The following is a 20,978-nucleotide window of genomic DNA, read 5'->3' as shown; positions in this document are numbered from 1 at the left end:
GCACATAGGCCGGAATACCCTAGCGGCTCAAAGGCCTGATCACACTAATGGCTCACAGGCCGGATAATACTAACAGTTCCCCATAATAATAGTAGCGCAAAGGGCGAAACATAGCGGTGGTCAGATTGACGCCGGAAGCGGCGACAGTGACGGTAGAGGTGCCAGAGTCGGCTGTAGCAGCACTGAAGGTCACTGTAGAGGTGTTAGAGAAGGCGGACAACGGTGACGAGAAGAAGGGCAACGACGATGATGCTGTGAGGCCGGTGGAAGTCGTATGTCAGTTGATGGCTGCTGCTGGAAATAGTGACTTGAAGAGGCGAAGACGGCGCAAAGCACCACAAGGAATACATGGCGACAACGCCCGGAGACCTGAGGCAGTGACGAGATCTGCCAGTGACTGCTCGAAGTGCCAAGGACTCACACACGGGAAAGGAAAGGGGGTATCAGTGACCGGCGGAAGAACCCTCACACGAAGGCGTCAGCGTAATCGGGGTAGTCGGCGCCGGCAGCATGCTTATGCTTCCTCCAGTGGGTAGCGACGACTTTATATCACTAAGGTAGGCCTCCTCCTCTTCTCCTTCAGTGGCGGCGAACTGATGCTGAGAAGGGAATCCAACCAAAAACCTCGCAGCGACGCTGGAAAAAACCTGAAGCAGCGAGAGAGAGGGAGAGGCGTATGAGATCTCCGGCAAGGTAACAGCGAGAGCCTCCGACGACGGTGCAGCGTGCTTCGTCCCTCTGGCAGCAAGATCCAATCCACCCCCCTTTTCCTCCCCTTTTGTCTAATGAACAATGCCCCCTTTAATACCAAAACCCTTAAATGTGAAATAACCAAAATGCCCCTCTCTTTTCTCCTAATTCCTTCTAAGCCCAAAGATATATCTGCATCACAAGTCTTCCCTTCAAGTCAAGTCGAAGAAGGTGCAAGTCCGACTGACTGGACAGCCTATAGCAGAAGACTGAATCACTCCTCTGGTACAGAGTCAAATTGCTGGGTTTGTCGTAAAATATCAAGCCCATATCGACGAAGCAACGAGCGAGGCAAGTGTCGACCGAGCGGCGGAAAATAGTGCCAAGTGGATGCCAAGCAGGCGATCGGGTAAACGCCAAGTGAGTGCCTGGGCATATACCACACGAGCTACGAAGCGCGGGGCGAGAGTGGAGCCTGAAAACCGAGCTGGAGCATAGCCCGTGAAATCAAATGTGCCCAGGAGGGGAAGTCGTTAGCCGAGCGAGTGCATCGCCCATGAGCTAAGCGGAACTGTAGCCCGGGAATCGAAGGCGCACAGAAGCGAAAGTTCTTAGCCGAGCGGGTACATCACCCATGAGCTGAATGGAAGTGTAGCCTGGGAATCAAAGGCGCACGGAAGCAAAAGTCATTAACCAAGTGGGCGCATCGCCCATAAGATATTCTGATCTAAAACCAGTAGGCATACTCTTGTCCGCGACCATTAGAGATAGCTCAACCCTGACTAGGAGAGATGGATGCTCTAATAAGCTGGTCCGTGACCAGTGAAGACTGCTCGACCCTAAACGGGGGAGATATATGCTCTGATAAGTTAGTCCGAGACCAGTGAAGACCGCTCGACCCTGAACGGGGGAGATAAAAGATCTGATAAGCTGATCCGAAACCAGTGAAAATCGCTCGACCCCGAACGGGGGAGATAGGAGATTCAATATGCTGGTTCGAAATTAGTAAAAATCGCTCAACCTCGAACGGGGGAGATAAAAGATCCGATAAGCTGGTTTGCGACCAGTGAATACCGCTCGATCCCGAACGGGGGAGATAAGAGATCCGATATGCTGGTCTGTGACTGGTACTATTTGACCCCGACTGATCAGCACAGGAGTCTCTAACGCTGAGCCCGTGGCTCAAATGCAACTCAAACCCGGCCGATCGGCACGGGAGTCTCTGACTCAAGGGTTTATAGTCGCCGCTCGACTTCTAGGGTTTATAGTTGCCACTCGACTTCTAGGGTTTATAATCGCTGCTCGACTTCTAGAGCCCGTGGCTCTAATATAACTCAAACTTGGCCTATCAGCACAGGAGTCCCTAACTTAAGGGTTTATCGTCGCCGCTCGACTTTTAGGGTTTATAGTCGTCATTCAACTTCTAGGGTTTATAGTCGTCGCTCAACTTCTAGAGCATGTGGCTCTAATATAGCTCAAACCCACCCCGATCGGCACGGGAGTCTCTGACTGAAGGGTTTATAGTCGTCGCTCAACTTCTAGGGTTTATAATCGCCGCTCAACTTCTAAGGTTTATAATCGCCGCTCGACTTCTAGGGTTTATAGTCGTCGCTCGACTTCTAGGGTTTGTGACTCTAATATAACTCAAACTCGGTCGATTGGCACGGAAGTGTTCGACATTGAGCCCGTGGCTCTAATATAATATAAACTCGGCCGATCGGCACGGGAGTTTTCGGCATTGAGTCCGTGGCTCTAATATAATATAAACCCGGCCGATCGGCACGAGAATCTTCGACATTGAGGCTAGACTCTAATATAATATAAACCTGACCGATCGATACGGGAGTCTTTGATCAAGGAACTATGACAGATCCTATAACCGAAAGAAAAAAATATAATGGAAAACTGACATGCCTACCAGCAGAGGATCTGACTCAATTTCTCGACTCCCGAACATCCGTGGAGTGAGGAGAATACGATATGTTTGTCGAAACCCACCAAGGTCATGAGTATCGCAGAATTTTTCGGTGTCGTCCATCTTCACGTTCCAGATCAGGCGAAGTTCCCACAGACGACGCCAATATGATCCTGTCAGGAATATGAGAAGATAGAACTGTCGGTGATGTGGCTTGAATACTGACCGAGTTGTCATGACCCAAAGGGTGAGCTGTCTTCTATGTTGACCTAGTCATCACAAGTCCTCTGGTCAACGCTACCTATAGACAGCGATCGGGTTGCCCGATCGCTGACACCCCGGTGCTCGAGGCAGGTCCCAATAATATATAAGTGGTCGAATAATAATAGAACAATGAAATAAACACAAGATGAGTGCGGTGACGTACCCTGGCCCTGGGGGCGCCCTCGGATGGATCGATGAGCTAACCGTGGAGCTGATCAAGTCGTCGTGACTCAGAAGAGTAGATGAATCTGAGCCGATCGAAGAGGAGTTGAATCTGCAGGTGACGACACGGAGCTGAATAAGCATGGATCCAAAAGGCGGCACACAATCGAAATACAACATCGGCATGGTCGGCATATGACAATGGCACGTAGGTCGGAATACCCTAGAGGCTCAAAGGCCTGATCACACTAATGGCTCCCAGGTAGGATAATACTAACAGGTCCCCATAATAATAGTAGCGAAAAGGGTGAAACACAGCGGTGGTCGGATCGGCGCCGGAAGCGGCGACAGTGACAGTAGAGGTGCCGAAGTCGGCTGTAGCGGCACTGAAGGTCACTGTAGAGGTGCCAGAGAAGGTGGGCAGCGGTGATGAGAAGAAGGGCAGCGACGGTGATGTTGCGAGGCCGGCGGAAGTCGTATGTCGGCCAACGACTGCTGTTGGAAACACTGACCTGAAGGGGCGAAGACGGCGCAAAGCACCACAGGGAATACATGGCGCCAACGGCTCAAAGGCCTGAGGCAGTGACGAGATTTGCCCGTGACTGCTCGAAGTGCCGAGGACTCACACACAAGAGAGGAAAGGGGGTGTCAGTGACCGGCGGAAGAACCCTCGCGTGAAGGCATCGGCGTAGTCGGCGCCAGCAACATGCGTACACTTCCTCTAATGGGTAGTGGCGGCTTTAGATCACTAAGGCAGGCCTCCTCCTCTTCTCCTTCGGTGGCGGTGGACTGATGCGAAGAAGGGAATCCAACCAAAAACCTCGTGGCGGCACTGGAAAAAACCTAAAGCAGCGAGAGAGAGGGAGAGGCGTATGAGATCTATGGCGAGGTGACGGTGAGAGCCTCCGACGATGGTGCAACGTGCTTCGTCCCTCTAGCGGCGGGATCCAATCCAGCCCCCTTTTCCTCCCCTTTTCTCTGATGAACAGTGCTCCCTTTAATACCAAAACCCTTAAAATGTGAAATGACCAAATTGCCCCTCTCTTTTCTCCTATTTCCTTCTTAGCCCAAATATATATCCGCATCAAATAATAATAATAATAATAAATTTACTTAGTCAAATGCTTTCTAAATCTCGCTCACTTCCTAGTAGACCAAATTAAAAAATATAAGTTGCTCCTTTTAAGAAGTGGTGGTGATGGGCTAGCGGTGAGTTAACTTGGAGGTGGACTGAGGAAGGCTTTAAGCTAGAGACTCGGTGGAGGGGGTGAGATGTCTTCATCGTTGAAAGAGCCTACAGAGTGTAAAAGAATAAAAGAGGAGTTAGAATGGAGACCGAGCTGCCCAGTTATCCCCTCCGATACTCAAATCAGTTTCCGGCGATGCCAAGAATGAAGAAGATTAATAGTGCAAAAGAATAATGAAGAATCAATATATGTAGTAGGGAGTTTCTTTTACCTCCCTCCTCCTTGTTTGGCCTTTGGGGGCGGGACTTTTTTATAGGAGGGTTATGTTAAGATAAAAGATGTGATACGTTTATCTAGGTGTCAGAGGATCATGATACACTTGTCTATATGTTAGAGGGTCATATTTTCCTTGTCTAGATGTAAGTAGATGAGACAAAAAGGGATGATGGGAATAGCAGTCTAACGGATTTTTAATGGATTGACTTGGTTCTTGCTCTCCTCTACCAGGAAGACTGGTTGGCCGGATGCTCTGCTCGGCTAGGTTGGTTGGATGCTTTGCTCGGCTAGGAAGACTAGCCGGTTGGATGATTTGCTCAACCAAGAAGGCTGATCGGTCGAATGCTCTACTGACAAGGAAGACTAATTGGTTTTAGAAGAGAGACCGGGTGGTCGGTCGGTTCCTCTGCTTAGTTAGGAAGAATGGCTAGTCGAATGCTCTATTCAACGGGAAAGACTGGCCGATTGGATGCTCTGCTCGGCCAGGAAGATTAGTCGGTCGGATGCTCTATTCGACTAGGAAGACTGGTTGGCTTTGGAGGAGTGACTGGGCGGTCGGTTGGTTGCTCTGCTTAGTCAGGAAGATTGGTTGGTCAGATGCTCTGCTCAGCCGGGAAGGCCGATCGGATGCTCTACTTGGCCAGGAAGATTGGCTGGTCGGATGCTCTGCTTGGCCAGGAAAACTGGCTAGTCGGTTGCTTTGCTCTAACAGGAAGACTGACTCGTTGGATGTTCTGCTTGGCCAGGAACACTAGTCAGTCGGATGATTTGTCTACCCAGGAAGATTGGCAGGTCGGATGCTCTGCTCAATCAAGAAGACTGACCCGTCGGATCTTCTGCTTGGCCAAGAAGACTGACTTGTTGGATGTTCTGGTCGACCAAGAAAACTGACTTGTCGAATGTTCTACTAGGCAGCCTAGTTGGCTTGACTATGCTCTGCTAGGTATGCTTGTTGGTTTTAGAAGAGTGGTCGAGTGACCGGTCGGGTCAGCCTTGGCGGGTCAACCCTAGTCTAGGAGAGATAGTTATTGACATCTCTTGACTTTGACCCAATTCAACATGCTATTTTGACCCCTTTTATACCCATGACACCTTTTAACAGTCGTTGTATCATCTGTTTTAATATGTGAAGAAACAATTCTTTCTAACAAATAATTTACTAAAAATGTGAAACCACCACATTAACCATTTCAGCCATCCATTATTATTGAGGGAGATAAAGCAGAAAAGTCCAAGTGATAAGTGTCTAGGCGAGGGGTCTATAGAGACAGTGAAATCCTCTACTGAGTTTTGACCCCCGACTACTATAGCTATATCTTAAACTATTACCACTAAACCATCCCCTAAGAGCCTAAGAAATCTTCTTTGTAAGTATATTCCCTAGCTCAATATGTTGAAATCCTAAAGTTATTTTGATATGATCAACAAATTAAGTTAGGTCCTGTGGTATTTTAACCTTGTGTCTAAGTGTGCAGGAGCTTAGGAGCACAGGGAGTCGAGCGGAAGACGCAACTAGCGAGAAGAACAGCACAGGAGAGTACGTCTGAGGGACGAGGCACTGCGGAAGAGTACACCGACGGACGAGAAGGAAGCGTGTGGTGTTTCCGAGGGACGAGAAGCCGGAGCGGAAGATTGCTCGGGGAGCAAGAGACGCAGCTAGCAAGAAGGTCGGCACGAGGTGCGACCGAGAGACGAAGAGCTACGGATGAGTACGCTGGCAGACGAGAAGGAAGCACGCGACGATTTCGAGGGACGAGAAGCCAGAGCAGAAGTCTGCTCGAGAAGGTCGAAATTGGGTTCAGGTGAGCCTTATTTCGATTGGCTGAAATCACCCAAGCGAGCAAAGCCAAAGCGGAAGACCCGGACCGAGGTGAGCAGCACCAAAGTAGAGGGACCGAACCAAAAGTCAACTTTGTTGACTATTGTGGTTCGGGTGCCCAGAACCATTCTAGGGCACCCGGAACCCTTCCGGGCGCCTGAACCTAGAGTTTATCCTGATCACGGTCAAACGCGATATATGCGAGAAGGGATAAAGTTTTATCCCCTCCCAGGCGCCCGGACCTGAAGTTTATCCTAATCGTGGTCAAACACGATCTATGCGAGAAGAGATAAAGTTTTATCCCCTCCCAGATGTCTGGAACCCTTCCAGGCACCCCGACCAAAGTTATAAATATAGCTTTGGTCCAAGAAACTCAATCAACTCAAGCAATTAGTATTTCCATCACTTGTACACTTTCTTTAGAGTTTAGCTTCTATTTTTCTGTGCGTCATTACTGTAAGAGGCTTCTCCGTCTGAAGAAGATACTAGTGCGGCACATTTCTTGGATTAACAACCTTTCCGATTGTAACCAAGTCAAATCTGGTGTCTCTTCTTTTTGTTATTTTCTATTTATTTATTTTATACAAGTATTATTCTGAGAGTTCGAGAAAAGTAGTTTTTTTTTTTTTTTTTATAGGGTTATTCAACTCCCTTTCTAACCGGCCAATATGATCCAACACAATAAAATCAATTGAACATATATGACTGAACAAACACATATTAAATTTATGATGCACTAATTCATCATGTCTAGGACTATGATACAACGGAAGGGTTTCTACGGTTCCAACCCTATTATGGCACATTTATGGTTCATTATTTTTTTTATGAAGAATTAACTGATGAATGATTTATTGAATAATGAACCATTTGAGTTGCTGTGAGAAAAACTAATGAAGTCAATGTGTAAAAATAAAGGGAGAAGACAAAAGTAAGATGCTTCTGTTTTTCGCAAATAAACTATGACTATGCTAACTTTAGACTTATTGTCCTCTTTTTGACTCATAAATGTGGAAGGCTACAGTGAGCCTTTGCGATTTTTGACCCACACTAAGAAAGTCTTTTGTTATTCTTCTTATATGTTTTTTTCAATTGTTTTTCCATTAAATTGGATATGAATAGTCGAGTAAGAACATTTGAGTTTTGTGCACTAACAAAAAAATACATTGTATAGGCATTTGGGCTATTACGCCGATCACATTAGAAGCATTTTATTATCTTTCTCTCAAAAATATAGAATTTATACATTTTATTTTCTTACTCTCTCGAAAATATAGAATTTATAGGTTGCATTTTTAAGTGACAAATACGATATCTTCTATGACACTTTCATCTGAACTTCACATATCTCTATAATAATAGTATAATATTATTCACTTTATATCTAAATTTTTATGAATTTATTTTTTAATTCTACTAAAAAAGTCTTATTCCAATGAAAATATCTTTTATCTTTAAAACTCATAATCTTTTTAATTTTTTTCCAATGTGAGATTTTGATTAGATTCCCAACAAACCTCCCCTCCAACAAAAGACCACTAATAATCTCATAGTCTGAGCTTCTCCTGAACATCTGATAATTTTTGACATGCTCCGGGTCTCTCCGCAAGCATTTGGTCATTGTTGACTTACTTCAGACCTCCTTGTAAGCATCCGATTACTCTTGACCTGCTCTTGGTCTCCCCTCAACTTCGTTCAAGATCACCTCACATAATATCTGGCATGGACCATGACTTTGATACATGCTTCTTCCAGTGGTTAGTTCGATGAAGAACAACCTGACTTTGATATGACTTGTTAGGAAAAAAAATCATATATCTCTATAATATATAATATTGTTCATTTTAGTCCTAAAGTTCATAAATTTATTTTTGGACTCTAGTCTCATCCTAATGGAGATATCTTTTATTTTTTTAATTTATGATATTTTTATGTATTTTTAATATGAAACTTTAATTATATTCCCAGTTCTTAAATTAACATGCCAATGTTTGCATATCATTTAGGATCATCTTGGTGTTCTTCTCCATGTCAATCGTACGTTTATTGTTTATCCCATTGACAATGTCTTCATTATGTCTAAACCATGACATTCTCCCTTTCCTTTCCTTCACTTTGCAAATGCATATTTATAGGTCGTTTAGGCTTTAATTAGTCGCTTCCTCAAGCGAACATCCTCATAGCATGGACCCATAAGGCTCATCAGAACCTAGCTACTAAAGCTATGTTGCTCCTTGTCACCTCTTCTTTTACCAAGAGCACTCTTTGCATCATATGTTTTTTCTTTCAAGCAAAGTTGCAATTCCTTTTCCTTTTCTTTGCTTGCATGTGCCCAAAAAGAAATCGAAATCGAAGAAAGAAAACTAGACCATTGGGTTTCACCACTGGACATCAATTTTTGGTTCATGTATTGATAAACAGATGAATCCTTTCATACATCCACTTGATTAATTTACTTTCTTAAGCTTTAGTTGTTACTTTACAGCATTCAAATGCGGTTTAGCCATTACACTTTGCCTTCCTTTGCAGCCTTTTGCTCTCTTTAAATAAACACCAAAACCATTGCTTTAGCAGCTTTTCTTGTTCACTTAGTGGCGTCCAACAATACAAGATTATGAGGAGACCTTAGTTTATGTTTTCTAGAAGATTTTTTTTCTTCATACTGACTGTAAGCAATTGTGCTAGTGTCAATATTGAAATCGAACTTAGGTGTGTCCATTATTGGACTCAAATTAAAAATCTAAATAGAACTCAACAACCAGTCTGAAGATATTAGTTTTTAACGGTATATATATATTGTGTTTGATTCAGTTTCGTTTCAACTGAATGGCCATCCTTTGGGCGTATGATGCTATTGAAAGCTTTGTGAACTTATTCAGAAAGTATAAAGCTCACTGAAGCAGCAAAAGCCTTCAAGATTCGTAATTGTTGGGCATTCTTTTCTTGACCTTCAGCTACACAAATCTTTGAGAGCTCGACCTTCCATTATTCCTTCCTTGATTGTTAAGCCACTGCAAAGCCGACAAGAAGACACATCGCGAGCAATTGTTTTGCAAAATCCTCCTCGAGAAGGCTTCAATGCTTCTCATCCTTGACCTTCACTGAAATCCAAGGTCAGCAATCATTTCATTTTCCTTTTTTTTTTTTTTCTGTTTGTCAAAACATGCTTCTTTATATATTGAATTTGAGCAGATTGAAGCAGTTGCAGAGTTGAAGAAAGTGTTTTATTTTTTGGAGGAAAATGAATGGACTTGGTGATCAAAAACCCAAGATTTGGATTGAGAATTCTGCAACTGGATCAGGAACAAGTGACAAGAATGCTGCTCCATTCAGGAACTATGGATCATCCATGAATTCTCTGTCCTTTGGATTTCTTGCCACTGCAATCTTGATTTCGATGTTCCTCATCATGGCAATCTTTGAGCACCTGTTCAGATCAAGGGCCTCCCACACGTCATCTCCCCTCGACGATGCCATCAGAGCGCGACAAGAGGCGGATCAGACTCAGGCAAAGAAGAACAAGAATTCACAGAGTGTAAGTTGAGTTTAACATTAATCGCTGAAATCGTTTCTAGATCAATGCTTCTTTGCTTTTAGCAATTCATTTCATGAAACAAGTCAATTTCACCCCATTCGATTAGTTAAGGAGATCACTAAACCGATTTAGGTTGTTGCAGGAAACAAGTAGCATTGCAGTGGATTTCTCAGTGCTGATGCCAGGGCAGCTATATCCAACATACCTTGCTCAACCAGCTCCTCTGCCATGCCCAAGGGAAGGAGTCCCTTGGCCTTCTCATCATCAGCCTTCCTTTGATTTTCCTTAGCTTTCTCTTCATCACGTGTCTGTATGTATCAGAAGAGCACTGCATCAACAATGTACTGGTTCCTTCTACATCAACAAAGCTACAGCTTTTGATTCATGCATGTTGTCTTTTTGTTCTTTGAACTAATGCATTAGCAGATCCATTAGCGTCGCCTGTAAACATGTCGGCATAAGTTGATCTAGTAACCTGATCCATTTATGAGGATGGAGTCACACTGTTTGCTGTCAAAGCCGGGTGTTTTGATAGATCTTGTAGCCTATGTTGGATGATGCAACAGCCTGACCCCTTTTTCTGAACTACTTCAATCAAGTCGGCTGTTCAGACAACTCGAGTGGTTCAAGATTGCTCTCCAATTCTACCTACAACTAGGGATAAAAATTCACAAGCTAAGAAATTTCAGCTGGCAATGATTCAAAAGGATCAAGTTTTTTGGATCGTAATATCATATATACGCCCGACAACCAATCTTTTGCAAGGGAAACAAAAACATGAAGGCATAAAAGGTGCATCTCTATAAACCAGTCATTAGCAACTTTAATGGATGTAGTACAAACCATCAATATCATCCACAAACGTCAATGGAGGCACTTCTCCACTGCCCACTGTAAAAACACTGATGACAAACTTATATTTGTCAAGAAAACTAGTTCCTATCATTACACAAAGTATTCGCCAAAATGAGTACCCAGAAACATAATGGTCATGCACGCTTCTCGAACCTATAAACAATGGCTAGAAAGCAAAACCAACATACCCCCTCAAGCATTATTTACATTTTTTTTTTCACCAAGAATAATTGCTCCGGATGATCCCCTCACTGTCATGCATAAAATACTAGAGAAGTTCAGCTGGAGGTCTGCCAAAAATACTTAGCAAGCACAATGGAACGGGAGAAAGCATTTGCATTCAAGGCCAACAACTGCCAACACCATCCTTTCGCAAACTTAAGCTTCAAATAAATCATATTCACAGCAAATTGCAGACCATTAGCAAATTTATTTCACCTTCCAGGCGGTTTAACTCATGCTTTTTGTTACTGACAAGTTATAGCTGTACTTGTGGACCAATTTGGTAATAGCAAACTTCAAGCAGCATCTGCCCAGAGAAACGCTGCCAATGTGCACTTTACATAATCAAAAACTCGTAACAATGAGCTCCAAACAGAACATTTGCAACAATTGGATAAACTGCAGCATCACATATATCCTGCTGTTAAGTAGATCATAGACAAAGGAAGGCCTAATACAAGAAAGCAAAGATGAGCAGTTATGGAAAAATAAGGGTGGGGGTGTTACAGATCAAGGTTGCAGACAAAGAATTTGCTGCTCTGTTAGTGGTATGTATTAAGGAAAGATACTAGAATTGCAATCTTGAAACATATATGAACCTACTAACAAAGGATGCAAGTATTTACATATTTATAACAATGGCTCTCTAATAGTGAAGTTTTCCCTGAATTGTTGACTCTCAGAATCAAACAAAATATATAAACACTTACCATTCAGTACAAAATTCATGAAGCTGAGCCAGACTTCTGAACCCATACTTGTCGCTGCACATAATTTGCCAAGATTAAGTATAACATTGTAAAATCTCACTGGCTGATATTCATTAATTCATGATATTTCACCTCATGAGAATTATAGACGGTAGGACCTCTCTTAGAATTCTTTCCTTCTGAAGCATTTAAAGAGTAATCTACATCCTTCAGACTACGTAATGATCCACGACGGCGAACATGTCTATGAGAACCTGAATTATTCACAATCATCAATCATGCAAACTAAAGGAAGAAAGCACTATACAGTTTGTATACAAATATAACAGGGCCTCACCATTTTCAGCTCCAGAATAATCAACTCGTCCACCTTTGTGAACCTTTATGTCTTCACTTCTACTTGCATAAGAAAGATCTGGTTTTCTTTCTCCATAACCCAATGATGTTTCATAGACAGCAGGCAAGTTATTGCCACGTCCATTGCGGGTCTGAATAGCCATCTCATCCTCCCTAACTTTCCCAAATGGCTGTTGAGATAAGGATAAGCTTTCTAAAGAATTTGCTGACTCTTGGGATGCTTCGGTAAGCATTCCATCATTAGATTGAGATCTATCTGGACGACGAAGAGGAGCCCAAACACCACAATCAGGTCTGTCTCTATTCCTAGTTCGCCTTTCATGCTTTTCACTGGTTAATACAGAACCATGTTTGTTGTTTACAGCAGCCTTATCATCTACATATTTTTTATCGTCATCAGAAGCAGATACAAATGGTGATATACGTGGCATGTGATCTTTGGAATTCAAGCTTGCACAGGGAGGTCGAGATGAATGCTTGTCCTCTCCATTTACCACCTGCATTTGCTGTTCATTATGGGTCGTATTTATATGTGGCACATCTGTACAACCTTCCTTTGTAAGTATGCTTTTAATGATCCTTCCACTCGCTTGGTTCTTTCTAGATGTTAAAATAGGTGAACCTTTGACTGAAGATGTTACAATCTGGTGTTGTGCCCAAACTCTAGAAGCCTGGCCAAACTACCAAGCAATTGTTATGACTTATCATATAACAATGATCAAGAATACAGAAATTACACACCATCAGTTGCTTACATCAGAAGATTCTCTCTCCTTCCCTTTCAGGAGCACAATTCTGCTTTTTCCAGATTCAATTCCTGGGCATACAGGAACTCCAATAATTCAATTGCTGATTAAGAGAATAAAGCCAACTCATACTTCGCTTTTACATATAGCATATAATATATGTGTATGTTACAAATGTTAGAGTTTTTGACACCGGGAGTGTTCTATTAAAAGTACAGATATATGAAGCAGTTGAGAGGAAAAGTTTTTCCATTATTCTAGCAGTTGAGAGGTAAAAATTGCATTACTCTATAAAAACATAGCAATTCCACATATGTTCTATTGGTTGTCTGTGGACATGATCACATCATTTAAATATATTTTCCCTTATTATACATTTATTGATGTTATACCTAATTGTTCTCACATATTAGTATTTTTATCTTATCCTTTCCAGTAACTTACCATATGACATATTTAACGTTTATATATGTTCCTAACCATCCAACACTCTGATCTATAAAGTATGGCAATTTTATAAGTCTTTAAAATTTCCTTTTAGTCGAGGCACACGACAAGCACACAAGATAAACATTTCATGTCATTTGATTCTTTTCTTATTACTAAGCCTACATATCATATATATTCAATTTTTATTTTACTTTCTAATCTAAAGCCTTTAGTTTCTAAAATATTTTTCTTCTTAATTCAATCTTTAAATTTAATCTAATTACACTCATTTAGACAATTTCGTCAATAAATACAATACACCAAAAAAAAAAAAAAGTTTATGTTAAATATGGTTGATTAGTTCATCTAGTGCTATCATAAAAAAGATGGGGCATAAGGTTGATTTTTTTATGCAAGAACTAAACTTTAGTATATGAATAATAAGAAAAGAAAACTTGACTAGCCAAATAGATGGAGATAAAATTCTTATAAAAAAATAGAATTCCTCAATACATTATGCCAAAATCCAATATCAATAAAAGCACAGAGAAACTACCAAACAGATCCCTCTTTGTCAAACCATAGTCCCTTCCATCAAACATCCAGAAGTCCAAAATTCCATCCCCTTATCCTTTTCAATAAAACCCAAAACTTCTTGTTCATGACTACATCTAAAAAGCAGATGATTCAAGCTATCCACCTCCCCGCCACAATTAAAACAACAATATATAGGACAATCAACCCAACAATAGGAACCTTATCCCAAGCAAACTTTCAATCTATAAATTCAATCTATAACAACGGTGGAACATACAATCTATAAATACAAAGTTCAACAATACGTAAAAGCTAAAAATAATCAATCAATTATATCGTAATCCATCCACAAGGAAATACATCAGGAACTAAAATACAAAAAAAGAATAGGCAATTATATTTCAAACAACATACACTGTGTGTGCACGTGTGGAAAATATTCACAAAAGATTGTAATGCCCAAGACTATTATTATTAAAGCTAATGGTTGGACAACAGCCTGATGGATTTCTGGACCTCATAATCAATAGCAGAGGACTTAGAGCAGCCAACCAAAAATCATCAAAAAAGATGTTTGCGTAATCAGAATTGAACATAGCATACCAAATTCATCTTCCACTGCTTCCTTCTCAATTGTAGAGTTTGCAGAAACAGATTTATCCATGGCAGACACGTGGTCTTTCTTCCTTGGCATCAAAATGTATGTTGGTTTGTCTTTAAGGCCTCCTTTTTTCATGCTATCCCTTAGCACATACTGCAAAGAGTGTAAAAGACATGAGAAATGATTAAATAGAAAATGATCATAGGCTTCAGGAGGATGAATGGAAGGAAATGCTAGATTACGGATATTGATGGAGGTTCAGAAGCATTTTTTGCAAGTATAAAAATAAATGTTGACTTTTCTACCATCAGTGCTGAATGGTTAAGTATGATAGAATTCTTAAGTTGCATAATCAAAAGTATCAGAATGACATATGGTTACTTTACAAAAAAGTTCAAGCCAGACTATGACATGTCTTGTTTTTCTAACAGTGACTTTCAAATGATGCAGGAGAAAGAAATGTTGCTAACCAAGTCAGCATAACCCACTAGAGTACCTATTCATCACCGAGGATCACATCAAATATGATGAGATAAATTATCGCCACACTTGTATTTGAAGAAACATCCAAATGTATCGGGGAAAAATATTGACCTTCTCCTCCATTCAACACACTCTCTTCCAAGATGACACAAAAAAAAACAATCACACAACCCAACCATTCAGGCAATCTTCACAGCCTGTTACCAGGTCTAGCCAATCTTGAAGACCCAGATCATGCCTAGGAAGCTAAGTAGGTACTTCCTAGGAAGCCAAGTAGGCACCTCAGGTCTACTTTTTCTCTTAAATAGCAATTTTTTCAGATAATATATCATGACTTTCCATATTGGTGATTCTATAAATGTTGGTCATTTCACCAAACTCTGCAGCGGCCATCACTAGCCATACTAAGGGAATTGATCATTTGGGTACAAGTGTAATGTTAATGACATCAAGGACAAGGTTCCTGTACTGAACAAGCAAAGTAATCAGAAACAAAATGCCTCACATTCATGCCCAAGAACTTGAAGGACATAAAATCAGTTCAAACTGAAATAAAGAATGCATACAGTTGAAGTCGCAATTCTACGCCTCTCAGAACCTCTTTTTGCAGAGGAATTTGAAGTGCTAGCAGAAACTCCTGAAGTTCGTTTACTACCTTTACCACTACCAGATAATTTCTGCGGAAATAAAAATATTTGAACTTGTAAAAATATTATACCAAAAGCAGCAAAAAGAAAAAAGTGTAGCGAGTTTGAAATCCAAACAATTATATGTATCCAAATAACAGAACTATAAGAGTGTATATGAAATGAAACCTAATTCAATATTTATTGAAAAGCATCTTAAAAGTAATAGAATAGATAAGCAGCATCAGGATTTATTGAAGTGGGCAAAATAATTTCTTGATCATTTTGTTAAAAAAATAAGCATAATAAATAGGCTCCTTTGATATGTTTCATAATAGAAATCATTGTTATATTCACATTCATAAAATAATAATTCCCATTAACATAGAGAACCCAACTGTCAAGCTTATGCCACTCAGAAAGCACCCTCATGAAGTGTCTAAATGGCTAGTCAGCCTCACAATACAAATGACCACTCATCTTGCCAAGGGAAATAGGCAGCCCCAGAATCTAAAAGGGTCGACCATGACAAGAATTCTGAAGTTTACCTGGCGAGTTTAAAAGCTAAATGACAATGACAGATAGCTACATTAAACACCATAAACTTGATACAACATAAATTAGCGACATTGGAGATAATATGATACCTGAGAACCATTTTTAGCTGCTCTTTTTCGTCGAACAAAATCCATTAATGGTGTTACTATGGGTGTGTCCTTCGTAGTGCCTATGTAAAAGAAAAGGATGGAATATAAAAAAAATAAATTATATATATATATATATCTCTTAGTTAAGCAATGTGATTTGGACAACTACTTTCTCAGCACTATCTAATTAAGATGGTAGTGATTGCAGCTACATTTAGCCACTGACCCGCTCTTTCAGCTTCTTTCCTCTCTAACTGAATTTCTGCACTGGGAAGATGTTCTACTGGCTTTGATACAAGTTCAAGAAACTCAATGTATTCAGGATCTGGAAGTTCACAGGAAAAACAGCTAATTAGTAAGAATGGAAAGGTGACGAGCACAAATCTAATAAAGTTTGACAATATGCACCAAAGTTGAAAATAGATTACCCTTAGATATAGTCCCTTCACGGCCATCTTTCTTTAACCATAGCTTTGGAATTTGTTGAGATGGTGCATACTCTACAAGAGCCTTATATTGAGCACCTGGCATGAAATATTTCAAGAGCACATCATAAAAACACGCCTTGAAAGTAATCGAGTTTTAATGGTTTGTTGCAACCAAATGAACTTAATTATACAGAGGAAATCTTACAAGGTAATCATTCGGGAAGTTGTAACAACAAAGTAGGTCAAACAGAGAAAAGCAGAGTGAATGAAATGATGTTAAATACCCTTCTCATTGACGAATATGTGCCCATCAAAATACTCAGCAAATTCAACCACATCTTCTGGTTTTCTAAAGTTGACATATGCTCGAGAATGTATGTGGTCCTTTTGGCTGCAGAAATTCAGCAAATTTGGATATTAAATCTAAATCCACAAACTAAAAGTAGGATTTTCCACAAACTTAAAGTAGGAACTTATCAAACAAAAGAGACGACGACAACAACAACCAAGCCTTTTCCCACTAGGTGGGGTCGGCAGATCAAACAAAAGAGACAGAAAGTTAATTTATCATGGTAATATTCACAAGAATAAAACATGACCATAAAAGGATAATTTCATAATTTATATTAAAAAAATACATATTAGTATATTCCTCAACTAAGTGCTACAAAGTACAAATGAATCAACTTTTGCATAAAAATAGTCCACACGAGGGAAAGAGAGGAGATATGAAAAGATTTAAGGAATAAGGAATTCACAGACACGACCAATCAACATTGACAAGAGATGTACAGGCTTGTTCATCTATTGAGATATAAACAATTTTCCTCCAAATGATAGGTGAAAAGTCATGAACATGTCATAAAAATTACAGTCCCACAAAAGGCTTGGAATAAGGTAAAAAATGACTTAAAGAAATAATGGAAAAGGATATAATCATAATATAAAAATATCAGATATTTTTAAAGAAAAAAACTTCACAATATTACTAAAAGTAAAACAAGCTTATTTTTAGCCTTATGCTAATTTTATTTTGGATTGCAAATAAAGATTAAAAAATGTTTTACATACAATCTTAGTTGTGATAATTTTGCTAATCTGTATAACAATTAAACATTTCATAATATTATTTGCCTAAAGCTTTAAAGGATGTCAACTATACAATTTTTTTTATAACTTCAATAGGTGGATGAATTATTTGATCATTTCAATAATTTTAAAAAAAAATAGCCTTCTTCAGTTTTAATGCATTTGTATATTGTGTTCAAGTATCTAAGATTTTCCTATAGGTAGATGAAAGATCTCATTATTTCCATAAGTAAAATAGTTGTATATCGCTTTTATGTGTCTAAGATTTACATTTATGAAGATGTCATAAATTGAAAATCATGGAAGAACAATCCTTCCAATCATCACCATCTCAAAATCATCATCAAGCCATGTTTGTCCCAACACTCATCTACAATTTCAATGACTAGACAGAAGCCTTGGCAGGCCAGGTGGGCCTTTTATGTGCTGAAAAGAAACAAACACTAAAGTTTATTTGATGATCAAAACTTAGCAATGACTTTTCTGATGATTTCTTTCCGTTAGAAAAGACTAATTCTTGTGATTGTTAAAATCAAAACTAAGTTTTAATGTGGTAGAAGACCTTGTAACTGTTGAACATTTGTTTTAAAAAAGATAAACATTTTAGATATAAATTATATGTATGCTACTGGTAAATATGACATTCTACATTGCCAAATTATGTGATTTTTATGCATATTTGCTCCTATGTGCAATTATGAATTGGCCACAATTTCAATAGATAAAAATATGACCAACAAAGACATTCTACATATATCCCACAAAGTATTCCCTCGCCTAGCTCATATGCACTATGCAGTGAGTCAACTGCCTGGAATGTCTTTTAAAACCTCGATCAAGACATCCAGTCCCATTTTTGGAAAAATTGGTTGGGAGTGGAGACAAGTTGTATTCCGAAAGGATTAACGAATTGGCATTTAACAACAAAGACAGTGATGATTAAGTTCCAACTCTCCTTTCACCATTGCAATTTCAAAATACACATTCAAGTTTATCAACCATGGATAATATAAAATATTACAACCAGCTGAGAACATAAGAGCTGATTAATCCATCCTCATGAAGCTGGATAAGATTTTCAACATTCTCAGTCGAACATAACCATTTATCACCTGTCTAGGTATAGTTTTACAGATTATATTTGTCACGGACCAATACTCACAAAATCAGGAAAGATCGTCTCAGCATTGTTGATCATATCCAACACAGCCCATTTCAGTGGATTGGCTAGGTTCACAAACTATTGTCGAAACACTAAATAACATGAAAATATTTCCTAGATTGGCTGAGTTCACAAACTATAATGGAGTTTAACATGAAAATATTTCCTAGATTGGCTGAGTTCACAAACCATAATGCAAACTCCCCTAAATTTGCAAATTATGATAAAAATTGTAGCGGCTCTGCCCTTGGGGTGAAGAAATGTCAAATGAGTAACAACTCTCAACTTCTCAAACTATTACTTTTGTCCAATTTTTCATCATTGTATGGCTCAGATTAAAAATGTAGTTCATATCCTTACAAGAATACAAACTTGCCAGTTGGAGCATTCCCACCACTGACAGTGCTTGAAGCATGCCAATGCAGGGGAGGGCTTGGGATTAAATGCTAACCAATCAACTGATTTAATTTGGTTTTTTACCTCATTCATTCAGATTTCCCTCAATTTCAATTTTCAGATAATATTATCATTGCATTGCACGTATAGCAGGCCTTGATGGATGAGCCACATGGATGAAGCCTATTCAAGATGGCCTCAACCATTTCATCAAATTGTGTGAATAGGTGGTAGTGATATATTAGGATGATAATAAGAATTTGAGACTAGAGCGATTGTACTTAGTGATGAGATTTTGAAACATGATGTATGTCATTTAGCACTAACTGAAAAAACACAATGTGCATGAACAATATTTTGTATATTTTGTTTTTTTATGACTAATAAATTTTACCTAACCATTTATCATGAGTTAAATCAGGTCAGCCACTAAATTTAGAACCCAAAAAATTGTAAACAAGAGTTTTATAGGTAAATTAAGTGAAAAATACAGAAACAGGTTTATTTCAAAAACATTAACATTATCCTACTGAAATTTAAAAAATCTAGTGCATTAACTAAATTAATTCAGCTGTATGAATGAAAAGGAAAGAGAAGAATAAAATACAAGCAACAAAATACTTCAAATTTAAAAATTCAAACGACAAAAGTTAGAAGGCAATTGACTTCTTATGAAAAAAAGATACCGACACGAAGATCAAAACCAATTTGTTCCAGTGCAACTAGATCTAGATCCGTATATAACTGAAACATAGTGCCAGAACAATGGCCACGAAATTAAGCCTAAATGAATTCCTGTGTCACACAGCCCAACCCGATGCCGCCTGCAACCTAACCACGATCCCCACGCTGGATTACGGCGTTAAATGGTCCCTACAAAACCCTATCGAACTCACGACTTTCCTAACAGCAAACACCAACCCAACTTCGTCCAATGGGAACACAAAAAAAAAAAAAAAAAAACGTTTTTAAATTTATTTTCAAAAAGGCATGATAATGTTCCCTTACCTGTTCTTCCCAGGGCGAAAGCAGAACCAATCGTAGCGGCCCGCGAACCTGCTGTCGATCTGCTCCACCAGCGTCGTCTGAGACATGGACGGCGGCAAGCGCCGAACCGCGACCTTCGTCCGGTCCGTAGGATCCTTCATGTGCTCGATTCTAGAAAACCCTCCAATTCGACTGAAAATTGACACTCCCGCTCCAAGATCTCGTTGTTCCCGCTGCGGTAATCCTCCCAAGGGATCGATTGGGACGCCAGGAAGCCCTTGGATCCCGGCTAGGGTTTTTCCCCAAAATCGGGTTCCAATCCGACGAAAGCCGAAAGCAATCGAACACGAATCGGTATGACGGTATTAAGGTCCCCAGCGACTACTCGTTAGGAAGACAGATGTTTTATATGTTCGCTGCCAATATGGAGTTTTAGTAAATTACGTATTTAGCCAGTGTAAAACGGGCCGCCCTGTGGGTAGGTCCGGCCCGAATCGGGCTCTGGTCCAGCATGGTCCTTTTATTTATAAATTAATAAGAATATTTTAAAATTTTAAAATAATTTCTAATAGAAATATCAAAATAACTTTCATATAATTAAAATTAAATATTTTTAATTATTAAAATTATTTTTCATAAAAAGGAGAGAATTAACACGTAAGAATAATTATCTCTATCACGAATTCAAGTTTAAGTCTAGAGATTTAGTGAGTGTTATGAAGGTTAAGTTATTAATTAATTTATTTACTTTTAATGAAAAATAAATTATATATCATAAAAAAAAATTAAACTAAACATGCATCGAAAGATAGTTATTTGTTTACGATGAAGTACTAGATCTAAGTAGTTATCTAG

At 39.5% G+C, this 20,978-nt stretch overlaps 2 protein-coding genes across 5 annotated transcripts; one reads left to right on the top strand and one right to left on the bottom strand.

Moving 5' to 3' along the window:
- The first annotated feature begins 9,139 nt into the window (after nucleotides 1-9,139).
- On the top strand, nucleotides 9,140-10,233 carry LOC122006603. The gene is made up of 3 exons (XM_042562166.1): nucleotides 9,140-9,426; nucleotides 9,506-9,848; nucleotides 9,991-10,233. The coding sequence occupies exons 2-3, from the start codon at nucleotides 9,555-9,557 to the stop codon at nucleotides 10,135-10,137; spliced, it is 441 nt and encodes a 146-aa protein (XP_042418100.1). The 5' UTR covers nucleotides 9,140-9,426; nucleotides 9,506-9,554; the 3' UTR covers nucleotides 10,138-10,233.
- Nucleotides 10,234-10,626: 393 nt separating this feature from the next.
- Nucleotides 10,627-20,523, bottom strand: LOC122006602 (regulator of nonsense transcripts UPF3-like). 4 transcript variants are annotated; one of them, XM_042562164.1, is made up of 12 exons: nucleotides 20,145-20,523; nucleotides 16,774-16,880; nucleotides 16,490-16,585; nucleotides 16,288-16,386; nucleotides 16,062-16,141; nucleotides 15,355-15,465; nucleotides 14,308-14,458; nucleotides 12,748-12,809; nucleotides 11,973-12,672; nucleotides 11,768-11,889; nucleotides 11,636-11,689; nucleotides 10,627-11,376 (listed from the first exon to the last, which is right to left on the bottom strand). In XM_042562164.1, exons 1-11 carry the CDS (start codon nucleotides 20,282-20,284, stop codon nucleotides 11,651-11,653), a joined length of 1,707 nt encoding a protein of 568 aa, XP_042418098.1. In that variant the 5' UTR covers nucleotides 20,285-20,523; the 3' UTR covers nucleotides 10,627-11,376; nucleotides 11,636-11,650. The 4 variants fall into 4 exon arrangements, with proteins under 4 accessions (XP_042418098.1, XP_042418097.1, XP_042418096.1 ...); XM_042562163.1 differs by having other exon boundaries at nucleotides 10,627-11,324; XM_042562162.1 differs by having other exon boundaries at nucleotides 10,627-11,247.
- Between the last annotated feature and the right edge of the window lie 455 nt (nucleotides 20,524-20,978).

The sequence above is a fragment of the Zingiber officinale genome, chromosome 7B (genome assembly GCF_018446385.1).
Source record: "Zingiber officinale cultivar Zhangliang chromosome 7B, Zo_v1.1, whole genome shotgun sequence".
Taxonomy (NCBI): Eukaryota; Viridiplantae; Streptophyta; class Magnoliopsida; order Zingiberales; family Zingiberaceae; genus Zingiber; species Zingiber officinale.
This window is presented reverse-complemented; position numbering and strand designations above follow the sequence as displayed.

Bases quoted from the DNA above. Each gene is read 5' to 3' on its own strand.
- LOC122006603 (XM_042562166.1), top strand. From the start codon at position 9,555: ATGAATGGACTTGGTGATCAAAAACCCAAGATTTGGATTGAGAATTCT. The intron at 9,849-9,990 runs GTAAGTTGAGTT...AGGTTGTTGCAG, and splicing joins AGAACAAGAATTCACAGAGT to GAAACAAGTAGCATTGCAGT.
- LOC122006602 (XM_042562164.1), bottom strand. From the start codon at position 20,284: ATGAAGGATCCTACGGACCGGACGAAGGTCGCGGTTCGGCGCTTGCCG. The intron at 16,881-20,144 runs GTAAGGGAACAT...GAATTTCTGCAG, and splicing joins TTTCGCCCTGGGAAGAACAG to CCAAAAGGACCACATACATT. The intron at 12,810-14,307 runs GTATGCTATGTT...CTGTATGCCCAG, and splicing joins AGCAGTGGAAGATGAATTTG to GAATTGAATCTGGAAAAAGC.